This window comes from Ictidomys tridecemlineatus, chromosome 10 (genome assembly GCF_052094955.1).
Source record: "Ictidomys tridecemlineatus isolate mIctTri1 chromosome 10, mIctTri1.hap1, whole genome shotgun sequence".
In the NCBI taxonomy this organism is placed as follows: domain Eukaryota; kingdom Metazoa; phylum Chordata; class Mammalia; order Rodentia; family Sciuridae; genus Ictidomys; species Ictidomys tridecemlineatus.
Window position 1 is genome coordinate 143,648,400 of NC_135486.1, and position 12,470 is coordinate 143,660,869.

The 12,470-nt window shown below is 38.6% G+C and overlaps 1 protein-coding gene across 12 annotated transcripts in view; it reads left to right on the top strand.

Annotated features, from left to right (window-relative positions):
• Atf7ip2 (activating transcription factor 7 interacting protein 2) overlaps positions 1-12,470 on the top strand; it is a 76,246-nt gene that overhangs the window by 38,904 nt on the left and 24,872 nt on the right. For 8 of the 12 annotated variants that reach the window (XM_078024625.1, XM_078024629.1, XM_078024632.1 and 5 more), the window contains 5 exons: positions 2,877-2,950; positions 4,078-4,139; positions 4,853-4,919; positions 10,212-10,297; positions 10,908-12,191. In XM_078024625.1, coding sequence (XP_077880751.1) covers positions 2,877-2,950; positions 4,078-4,139; positions 4,853-4,919; positions 10,212-10,297; positions 10,908-11,321 — 703 coding nt within the window. In that variant the 3' untranslated portion in view covers positions 11,322-12,191. Of the gene's footprint in view, positions 1-2,876; positions 2,951-4,077; positions 4,140-4,852; positions 4,920-7,015; positions 7,055-10,211; positions 10,298-10,907; positions 12,192-12,470 lie in introns of those variants that run through there. The other 4 variants (XR_013427149.1, XM_078024630.1, XM_078024635.1 and 1 more) reach the window with 4 other exon arrangements.

Here is a 12,470-nt window from a genome sequence, read left to right on the forward strand (position 1 = left end):
AAAAACATGGCCAGGAATGCAAAGCTGCAGAAGTGGGGCCCATTAACAAGGAGGAACATGAGTGATCGACCTGAGCCACTGCACATGGCGGGTTGAGCAGACAGCGCCACAGCAGAGCCCCCCGTTTGCTCTCCACACTCGGTCTAGAGGGGAATGTGAAGATGTGAGAAATGGACGGAAGACACAGAACCCAGCCGAACTCTCAGAAATGAAAAAGACAGTGATTCAAAAAGTAGGACTGGATAGAATTAACATCAGAGTAGTGAATTAGTGTTTCTAAAGATCAATGAAATAGGAAAGGTGCAGAAGGAATGAAGCAGTGTCCCCATCCAAACAGCACAGTTCAAGTAAAAAAATTGCCCGAAATGTAAAGCTGCAGAAATGAGAGCCAGTCAGGAGGAGGAACATGAGTGGTAGACCTAGAACCAGTGCATGTGTCGGATTCAGCAGATGGTGCAGAGTCGGAGAAGAAAAAGACCGGAAAAGCCATGAACAGCGCTTCAGAGAGCTGTGGACAAGAGTCCGCCTCCGCCTCTGTGTAGGTGTGTTTGGAGTATCACTAAGGAAGGGCGGAAAAGGCAGTGGAGCATACAGTGTCTGGTGGAAACTTTACAAAAAAGTTAACAGACCCCAGTGGAAGAAATGTGAAACCACACAGTGACAACCTGTCCATATTTCAGATGGCTGGAAGAGAAAACGTTAAAAAGCAACCAGTGATAAAAGACATCACATAGAAAGGAACAAAGGTTTACAGTGGCAGCTGACTTCAAACTAGAAGACATCTATAAAATGTTGAAATGGAGAAGTATCTTAAAAATCATGGGGCTGGGGCTGTAGCTCAGTGGTAGAGCACTCGTCTAGCACATGTAAGGCCTTGGGTTTGATCCCCAGCACCACATGAAAATAAATGAAATAAAGGTATTGTGTCCAACTACGCCAAGAAATAAATATTAAAAATAAACCGTTTATATCCAACAAAAATAAAAGCATAGGGGAAAAACAGACATTTTTAACTAAAAAAGTTGGGAGAATAGATCATCAGCAGCCCTGGACTAATGGAAATTTTAAAGTAAGTTCTTCAGGCAGTAGGAAAATAGTACTGGAGAGAAATGTAGATCTATATAAAGTAATGTAAACTTCCAGAAATAGTAAATATGGGTAAGTAAAAGTATCTTTCTTTTTTTTTTTTTTTTTAAAGAGAGAGTGAGAGAGGAGAGAGAGAGAGAATTTTTAATATTTATTTTTTAGTTCTCAGCGGACACAGCATCTTTGTTGATATGCGGTGCTGAGGATCGAACCCGGGCCGCACGCATGCCAGGCGAGCACGCTACCGCTAGAGCCACATGCCCAGCCCTCTTTCTGTTTTCTATATATGTATTTCTCTCAAGTATTTCTTTATACAGACAATTAACAATGGGAATTTAGAATATCATCAAAGAATGTGATATACTTGATAAACCAAAATACGTATAAAGCCTTTAAGATTACAAAGCGGGCTGGGGATGTTGCCTATTGGTAGAGTGCTTGCCTACCGTGTGCCAGGGAGGCCCTGGCCTGGGCTGGTTCCTAAGGAGAGAGAGAGAGACTATAAAATATTGCTGAACTTTTTTAAGGAGATGTAAATAAATGGTGGGATATACTACATTTTTTGAATCATTATTAAGAGAATCCATTATAAAGATGATACTCCCACCCACCACAAGTTGAATTACATTGAATGCAATCCAAAACTCCCAGGAACCTTTATTCTATAAAGTAACAAACTGGTTAAAAATATCCAGATGAGTAACAGTGTTATTAAAAAAAAAATTGGAAGACTCAACTGCCTGAGTTCCTGACCTGCTGTAAAGCTGCAGTATTTAGACAGCGGTATTGGTCTCGGCTAAGTATATAAATCAACAGACACATACAGATGTCATCTGTTGGTGTAGTGGAAAGGTGTCAAGAGAATAGGGAAAAGATTTCCTTTTCCACAGATATGTGTGGATAACGAGAGGGGACAGAATAAAATTCAATTCTTCATAACCATATATAAAAATCAACTTAAAATGAATTATAGACCTAAATACAAACGCTAAAAATATATAAGACATGTACTAGAGAATGGTATAATTCTGTTGGAAAATTCTTTTAGCATTTAATTAACTTTATGCAATTTGCCTCAAGGTTTTCTTAAGAAAATTCTGATGTTAAAATGTGGAACTTATAAAATTGGAGTGAAAAGGGCAGAAAAAGATGTTCTGGCTCAGATATTCTCTAACCATAAACATCAGTCGCTATCCTTGCCTGAGTTTAGAACATTTTTTGGTAAATTATGGCTTAATATAGAGTTGTTGCTGTTATTTTTTAAAATAATATTATTTATTATAGTCCTGCATCTTCAAAAGTTAGAAGTGCCTTTATGAGTCTTAATGGGGTTCGTTCAGTTATGTGTTTTCATTTTTATGAAAGTACCTACATGTCTAGAGTGATAATTACATATTTATGTAGAGAGTATCTTTATGTAGTCTACTTATATATATATATTTGGAGTCATTTTGAAAAGATCTCAAAAGTTTGTTTGTTCAACCCAAGGGCACTTAACCACTGAGCCACATCCCCAAACCTTTTTTATTCAGAGGCAGGGTCACACTGAGCTGCTAGACCCATAAAACTTATTATGGGTATATTGTATTGAAGTTCTATGTCCTTTTGTTTATATAAATGAATTGGAAATCTTGGGTTCCTTAAGTATTTCATTTTTATCTCCTCCATCCAATGGTTGTTCACTTAAAACATGTTATGAAATAATAACTTAAAGGAATTCTAACCACTAATTGCATGCTTAAGCCTGGTAATGCATGTTTAGTTTATTTTTAATTTCTTTATCATTTTAGTAACAATGATGATGTTATGTTGATTTCTGTGGAAAGTCCTAATTTGACAACTCCAGTTACATCAAATCCAACAGGTATCTTAACATGATTAGAATATGATCTATCAAATTAGAAAGCTTAAAATAGATATTTGTTAAAAATAAAGAACTGAATAGTACCTTTCTCTAAAATAAAAAATGTGCCTACTCTGGAAATGTTTTGATTTCTGTGATTAATAATACCTAAATAAATACATGACTCTTTAATGTAATTGATGTTTCTTTTTAATCTTGTATTTTATCAATTTCTATCCTTTTGTTTCTTTACTGTGTTTATCTAATGATTTTCAAGTTAAAAAATTATATATAATTTTTTAAATCGTTTGCCTTGACCTTCTGTTGGTGCTGGTGGTGTTTTATTTCTTGCCTTTTTACCTATTAAGTTGTCTTACACTTTATTTTACATTTAAAGTTTGTCAGGTTTGTTTTTTAACTTTTTTGTTTTTTAACTCTTTTTTATTAGTTTAAATTTCTCTAAACATAGACATATTTTTCAGCCCATAAGTTCTTATCCAAAATTCCTGTTTTTACTTTATTAGAGTAGTGAATCTTAATTAAAAAAGTTTGCCTCCATTTATGAAGCTACTTAATTGTGTCCACAGTTTGTAATCAAAGAGCTACAAAAGATGCTAAGTATTATAATTGAGTCTTCCAACTGGTTCCAGGAAGAATGCCTTTCAGCCATCTGGGCAGTCTATTTTAACAATACAGTTGCAACCGAGTATGGTGGCACACACCTGGAATCCCAGCTCCTTGGGAGGCTGAGACAGGAAGATGACAAGTTCCAGGCCAGACTGGACAAAATTAAAAATCTGCAAAGAGGGCCTGGGGTGTAGCTCTGTGGTAGAGCGCTCGCATAGCTTGTGTATAAGGCTCTGGGTTCGATCCCCAGTGTTAAAACAATAAATAGTTCCATAGTCAAGTGTAGGGTTTCAAATGCTGAAATAATTCTCAGAGCTACTATTATGTTGTAGAGTTACAGAAAGAAAAGATTCTTTTAACACCCAATTAACTTTTTTAACTAGATCATCAGATTTGGGAATAGGTAAAGTCAATACTTAATTAAAAGTTAATCAGTGTCCCCATTATTATTGTTTCATAATTCATATATTACAAAGATTATTAATGTGTAATAGTTTAAAAATATAATAATTTTCTTTCAGATATTAGAAAAACAGCATCAAGAAATTTCAACAATTCACCAAATGCTACACCAGAAGTCAGGGTAGGTAATAATCATTGTCTTAGATTGTTCACTTAAATTATAATTTGTTCTAGGATCTTTAGTGTTGCTCTGTGTTGGATACCTTGGTGTTTGTCGTTGATTCTTGTGCAAAGTTGATGGGAATGTGGTAGTATATCCCATGTACCCTCCCCCTACACCACCTCCACGTGTGTGTGTGTGTGTGTGTGTGTGTGTGTGTGTGTGTATGAGAGAGAGAGAGAAAGAAAGAGACAGGCACACAAATCAATATCCAGCTAGTTCATATAGTCAGGCTCCAGGCCAGCTTGTACTTTGTATTAGTGACTAACTAACTAGCCTAACCAGGTTCCAGTACAGCTCACACACTGAATAACAGCCGGCTAGTGATGAACATATTTCCTGACCATACCCATTCACCCATTTACCAGTACATGTGAATTCTTAATCATTCTCAGAAACCATGCAGTATTTTATAAGGGCTTCTCTTTTATTGTATAATTAAGTTAAACCATAAGAAACTCAGAGAATGTTCAGTTTCTAGCTTCTAGATGATAATTTAGGTCTTTCGGTACACCTCATCGTAGGATACTTCCAACATGCACAGACCTTTCCATTTCCTGCACTGCCAAAAGGTGGGGAAACGTTAGTTTAAAATTGTGTTTCATCTTTTAAAAATGATTCTCTGCTTTTAAAGCAAAACCTTACTTATTTTTTTTTTAACAATGACTTTTCAGAGTGTAAAGAAGAAACTTGATTTTGTTATTGATTTGACCAAAGAAGCCCTGTCCAACTTCAACACAGGTAAAGGTTTTTTGTTTTTCTTAAGAAAGTGGGAAGCATAACTCAAAATGTCCTTTTGAAACTTATGATGTTTGTTTTATGTGTTAAAGTACATATATTTATAGTTTTATGCAGTTTATCACATGTGTAGATTTGTAGAATTGTCACCATAAGACTTCCTCATGGTCCTTTTTATAGTCACACCTGCCTCTTGCCCATAGTCCCTAACCCCTGGTAACTACTTCATGACTGTAATTGTCTTTTCACAAATGTTATGAAAATATGGTAGAGTCCATGTCCTTTGAGACTGACTTCGACTTAGCACAGTGCTCTTGAGTGCTGCTCATGTTGTTGTATATCGGTAGTATGTTCCTTCTATGGCCAAGTAGTAGCCCATGACATGGATGTATCACAGCTTGTTCATCCATCCACCCTTTGAAAGACATCTGCGGGGCTGGGGATGTGGCTCAAGCGGTAGCGCGCTCGCCTGGCATGCGTGCGGCCCAGGTTCGATCCTCAGCACCACATACCAACAAAGATGTTGTGTCCGCCGAGAACTAAGAAAAAAATAAATATTAAAATTCTCTCTCTGTCCCCCCCTCTCTCTCACTCTCTCTTTAAAAAAAAGAAAAAGAAAAGAAAGACATCTGCGTTGTTTGGGGCCATTATGGATCTCTTCTCCTCATGGCACATACCTTTTCCCTAACCCTGACAGCAGGGGTTGAAAAGACATAACACAACAGGACATGAAGGTAGAAACTTAGGGAGAGCACGACAGCAGTGCCCTTTTTCTCCAGCTTAAGCAAAAAAAAAGTGAATCTGGGGCTGGGAATTAGTGTTATTTTAGTAAGCATGAGTCACAAGCCAAAAGAAGTTCCAAAGAAGATAAACATCAAGAAAAGCATACCACTGAGCGCGGTGACACAGGCCTGTATTCCCAGCCGCTCGAGGCTGAGACAGGAGATTAAGCGTTCAAAGCCAGCCTTAGCAAAATGAGGTGCCAGGCAACACAGTAAGACCCTGTCTCTAAATAAAATCAAATGGCATCATTAAAAGACTGGGGAAAATCACTGTCCACTTTATTCTGTATCTAGCATATATCTTTCAAAAATTGAAGGAAAATAAACTTTGTGTGTGGGGTGTGTGTGTGTGTGTGTGTGTGGTGTGTTCATTTATAGATGGACACAGTACATTATTTTATTTATTTATATGTGGTGCTGAGGATCGAACCTAGTGCCTCACACTTGCCAGGCAAGTGCTCTACCACTGAGGCCCAGCCCCAGCCCAAGTTGACTAAAATATAAGGCCAACAGATTTTCACTATCAGAAATAAAATTCTCCAAGTAAAAAGAAAATGATATGAGATGGAAAGTGGAGCTATGCTAAGAAATATAACACCAGTTTGTGGAGTTCTGTCATATATGCCGAGGTTAATGTACAATAACTACAGCGCAAAAGACGGCTAGAGGCGTGCGGGGTGCTGGGTGAAGGCCGAGCACTATGTGAGTGGAACCGTGTTAGTTAAAGATGGAATATGATTTAACATATGGTAATGCCTAGAGTAGCAGAGCAAATTAGCCAACAGTGGAGATCGAGTTCTAAAGTAAGAGAAGCCACACAAAAAAGCATACAAAGAATCAACAAGATTAAAGAAGAAGAGAAGGCAGAATGGTAGATTTAAAGCTCTGTTGATAATAAATGGTCTACATACTCTATGAAAAAGCAAATGCTGTCAGACTAAATAACAAACGTCATGAGAGATGCAGTTTGTATATAAACACACAGATCGGTTAGAGGTAAGAGGGTGGAGGGTGAGCCGTGGGAGAGCATGGAAGGGCTAGTCCTAAGAAAGCTGGGGTGGTGCTGCTGTTACGGCAAGTAGGTAAGGGCTGTTACCAGTGAGTGAGGAAGAAGGCTGCTGGTCACTAAGTACTGCACACCCCTTGCCAGAACTGCAGAGGAACAAAGCATAAATAGAAAATGAACAATAATAATTAGAGATTTCAGCAGTCCTCAGTAATCAATATGTAGAAAGAAAGACTTTAGGGCAACGTAAACTGTCAACATGTCTAGAATATTTAACCCAAACCAGAAATCCACATTGTCTGTGTGTGCAGGGTACTGGTAGCTGGAATCCAGGGCCTCACACGCGCTAGGTAAGTACTCCTCAATCACACAGCTACTTTCCTGGCCTTTTACAAATTTGTTACTTTATTTTGAGACAGGATCTTGCTGTGTTTCTCAGCAAGATCTAGAATATATGATCAAACACTCATTCTTTTAAGTGTATGTAACATGCAATAAGAGATCAGATTCTGGATCATAAATAAGAAGTAAATGAGTAATCTATAATGGAAATGTAGCTGGAAAATCCCTGAATATTTGGAAACTAAACAGACTTCTCAAACCTATGAGTAAAAGAAGAAACCTTAAAGGAATATTATAAAATATTCTGAACTGGATGAAAATTAAAAGATAGCATATTAGAATGTATGCAATACAGCTAAACAATGCTGACAGGGGAAATTATTAGGATTAAATGTTCATATTAGAAAACATAAAAGGTCTAAAATGATGAACAATTAAATACTTTTACCATAGATGCTGTGGGTAAGCAAGTATACTAAAAAGTAGTCAGGCAGTTTCTTGACCACCTATACTCTTATCATGACTCTGTTAATCCATTCTGTTAATCCATCAACAGATGAATGCACAAATAAGAGTTCACATCCATACAACTGAACACTGAACCATAAACAAACAAAATATTGCTGTTATTAGTGTATAAGTTTCAGAAAAACCAGGCTGGGTTAAAAGAATCCTATGTGCTATGGTAATTCAATTTATGTGAAATGTTAGAAAAGGCAACCTTAGTTTTTTTCTTGTTTAGTTGGTGGTGGAGATGGAACCCAGAGCCTCACAGATGCTGGGCAAGTGCTCTACCACTGAGCTTCATCCCTAGCCCCAGCCCTTTTTATTTTATTCAGAGACATGATCTCAATTACTCTGGCTTTGCGCTTGCTTGTGATCTTCCTGCCTCAGCCTCATGAATAGCTGGTGTTACAGCTGTACACCCCCATGACTGGCCCTAAACCTGGTGTTCAGTGCCACCAACCAATGGTTTCATGGGAACAGGTGTGGGTGGAGGTTTGAGAAGGGATGCTAGTGGCTGGGCTGGAGCTCAGTTGGTAGAGTGCTTGCCTAGCATGCACAAGGCCCTGGGTTCCGTCCCTAAAACCACAACCAAAAGGCGGGGGAAGGGTTACTGAGGAACCTTTGGGTGTGTGAGTGATACAGTATTGTGTCTTGATTTTGGTGATGGTTTATTAAGTGTATACATTTGTCAAAACTTGAAAATTATGCTTAAAATGGATAGATTTTACTGTTTGTAAAACTATATTTTTCAGTTGGTCATTTCAATATAAAGTAGAAACTTTAAAAATAATTCTTTTGATCTTTTTTTTTTTTTTTTTTTTTTTGGTTTTCGGCGGACACAACATCTTTTGTTTGTATGTGGTGCTGAGGATCGAACCCGGGCCGCATGCATGCCAGGCGAGCAGGCTACCGCTTGAACCATATCCCCAGCCCTAAAAATAATTCTTACAGTGTAAGTAATAATGTGGCTGGGGATGTGGCTCAAGCGGTAGCGTGCTCGCCTGGCATGCGTGCGGCCCGGGTTCAATCCTCAGCACCACATACAAACAAAGATGTTGTGTTCGCCGATAACTAAAAAATAAATATTTAAAAAAAAATGTGAGTGGATGTGCGTATCCACACAGGTGCCTAATGCAGTAGAGGATCCGGCAGTCAAACAGTTGAAAGCAGAGGCCAGTTTTCCCCTCGCACTTGAATGGGTTTCTAGCTATTGTGGCTGTGAGACTACAAAGTCCTGCAGATACCCTTATAGTTTTTCATGATAAGAATGAAAGCTGGAGAGTATAAGACATCAATACTGGTATCACTTGGGACATCAGCGGGATTGGGATAACAGTCCTTTTTGTTTTTTATCTACACAAAGTTGAGAGTCTGTTTTAATTTGCTAAGGATTTGTTGACTTATTTTCCTGAAGGAAGTGGTGTTATGCATGGTAAGTTATGTTTCTTAGAATCTTGTCTTTCTGTCAAGTTGTTTCACCTCTGACCTGTTGAGGATCTGCAGATCATGTTCTCACAAATCCAGTTCTGTTTAATTCAGTCAGTGTGAAGTCTGTACAGACTCACGAGCATTCAGACCATAAAGCCATTACCCGTTCCTGAAAGGTTTTTAACACCAGTAAAAAGAAGGGACTGATAAATGAACGTTGAAATAAAGTGCAGAATTTTATTCTTTAAATTAATAGAAAATACTGATTTCATTGGAGGATTCATTAAGTATATCACACAATTATACCACCGGACACAACAGACCTAAGTGGTTAAAACTCTTGGAACTTTGCTGTGTCTCCCCGCCCTAGTGCTCCAGCATGGCTCCCTTTCTTCCACTCCCCCAGGTGTTCTCATCCACTCTCACACCCACCACACCCTTCCCTCCACCCCATCTCCTCAGTCCCCTCTCGCCCTCTTCTTCCTCTCCTCCCCCTTTCTCCATTCCACAGTGTATATCTGATTTCTTTCAGTTCAACACAGACCTCATTGGTAGAGATTCTTCTAATCCCAGCCTCTGAGATCTTTTAATTTGGATCCTCAGGCCTGGTGGGCCTTACATACTCAGTGTTCACAAAGAGCTCTAGGTTTGCAGACATCTTTGTCCATCTCTCCCCTGTGGAAATGTACCCGCCTCCAGGCACCTAGCGGGAGTCCCAGGAGGGACTTTTTGAAGCTGCGTGTGATGGTGAGCTCCGTTTTGCTGGAGGCGGTTGCTGATGGTGGGAGGAGCATTTAAGCCCCCAAGTCCAGATTCAGCCTGAGCTTCATACATAGCAAGACCCCGTGTCAATGAAAAATATTGAAAATATTTGTCAATGGAAAATTATATTGGTACTTTTGAATCCTGAACTTATATTAGAAGTCTCTTCATATTTCACAGTTTTATAATTTTAATTCATATTTACCACCTAAAATGTAAACTGCTTAAAAGCCATGGAATTGATTATTGCAGTTAAATTTTTTTTTCTTGTAATTCTTGGGATCAAACCCAGGTCCTACACATGTGAGGCAAGCTCTCTCCTTCTGAACTACTCGCCCAGTTATAAACTTCACTTGGTGTAGGGGGGCAGTATTGCTGGGGCTTGAACCCAGGGCCTCACATATATCAAGCAGATTTTCTACCAACCAACCTAAATATTTCTTCTTTTAAACCTTGTGTTATTCACAGAAATTCCAGCACCTACCCAGGAGTCACCTTCGAAAGCTGCTTTAAATTCAAAAGAAATAATCCCAGTGGCAGAAAATACAGCTGAGGTACTAATATAAAATGCTCTGTCAGGGACTTGCCTTCCAAATTGAGTGGGAAGTATCTGTTTTACTCTGTTTTACTCTTGAAGAAACATGTGGCTCACATTTCAACTGATAACACTTCAGTGGGCTTTTAAAATATGCTATCATGAGTCTACTTATTTACTTAATTAAAATGATTTAGTTAAATTTTACAAAAACTATAGATATTAAAATCCTTTTTTCATCTAACAAATTAAGAAAGAATTGTTTTGTCATATCCATTGTTGAAAAGGGTTGAGGCTAATTGGTTTTCTCATACTAATACTTTCATGTAAATTAGCTCAGTGTTTGGAAACAATTTGGAAATAAGATGTGATATTTATCCAGAATGTTTGAGACCTATCCCATTCTGGATCAGTGATATTCCAGAATGTAGACATCTTAGCTGCAAAAGAGCCTCATGCTTAAAAACCCTGGATTCAGCCTCACATATTCTTGAAATATCCTGTTTGTTATTTCGATAAAAGGAGTGAAGAATGGGAAATATATATTTGAACAGCTGCAGTAGACCACTTTAAAATAGTCAGTTCCCAGCCAACTGGCTTGCTAAACTTCTTTACAAATATGCTTTTAGGGTTTTGATTCCTTTGAGCACCTGCCACCTCTCCCAGAACCACCACCACTACTCCCTGAATTGGTGGACAAAATCCAGGACACACTCCCTCCCCAGAAGCCAGAGCTCAAAGTGAAGCGTGTGCGGAGACCCATGGGCATCGCCCTGACTTGGAACATCAGCGAGGTCGACCCTAGGTGTGCTCCTGTGGAGAGCTACCACCTCTTCCTGTGCCACGGGAACTCAGCTAACACGTTGATTTGGAAGAAAGTTGGAGGAATCAAAGCTTTTCCACTCCCAATGGCCTGTACTCTGTCTCAGTTATTGACTTCCGACAAGTATTATTTTACTATCCAGTCAAAAGACATTTTTGGGCGATATGGACCATTTTCTGACATAAAATCTGTCCCTAGGTTTTCTACAAATCTTACCTAAAAGAAAAATCTTCAAAAACTTTATGTTGTATAGTACATATTTTCCCCCATATTTGAGTTGGTTTACAATGTTACCCTTAACACTATTTGCCATTTTAAATGGCCATTTCAGATTGTGAACCCTTTTGTATGGGGACAGTTCTCATGTATTTGTAAGTGGCTTATAGCTTCACTAATTTTTTTATTTGCATTCACTGTGTTCTTTGTATGTGTTTTCAAACATACACTATGGTGGCCCCATTTTGCTAAGGGGTGTTATGAACAAGTCCTTTGGAGAGTGGAGCTCTATAGCACAAGTGACCACCATTTCCTCTGTTGACCACCAAGTCTGATGATTTGCTTGGGTCATTTTAGGTACAGAAAAAATTGGCCCTTTATTGAGGCCAGATCATCCTTGGGGCATATCCCCGCTAAAGTTTCATAAAAAATAAATGTCTTTCCATTCTGTTTAAATTCTAAGGGCTATAAATTTGCCCCTTCTATTTTATTTTATTTTATTGACTATGTTAGTCATTTGGAGAAATAGTCTGGAGGTTTTCCCTAAGTGTATTTGTATACTTATATACATAAAATGTGTGAAACATTGTGTGCTGTGTACACAAAATCACACAACATCTCTTATAACAAAATATTGTCTACAATGGTTCAGTTGTGGAGTTGTCCACTGCAGACTAAGGCTTTAATTTGCTGATTCCCAAAATGCTGCCCTTACTACTCAGAGGACATAACACTAAAGCCCTAATGGCTAGGTCTCCTTGTGCTTGTCCCCAAGCACCCCTGAGATGGAGCGAGAGAACAGACTTGAGAAGTGGAATTCAGGCTCAAGGGAGACCGACTTTGTGGACAGCTAATAACCGGGATGTTGGGAAAAGAGGAAAATAAAAGCTTGTCAGAAAGAGAGGCATTCTTTCCTGGCAAATAATCAAAAGTTCCAAAAGTAAATAACTGAACAAACAGGGCAGGAGGCTGAGGCAGGAGAATCACAGGTTTCAGGCCAGCCTGGGGAACTTAGCAAGGCCCCATCTCAAAAATGGAGGGCCTGTGGGTCCCATTGCTAGTACTTTGTATAGAAAACCTGAGCAGGTTATGGTTTCCTTGGCATTTTGTGGATGACTGCACATCTTCAGTAATATCCTGTTATTTTTTTCAG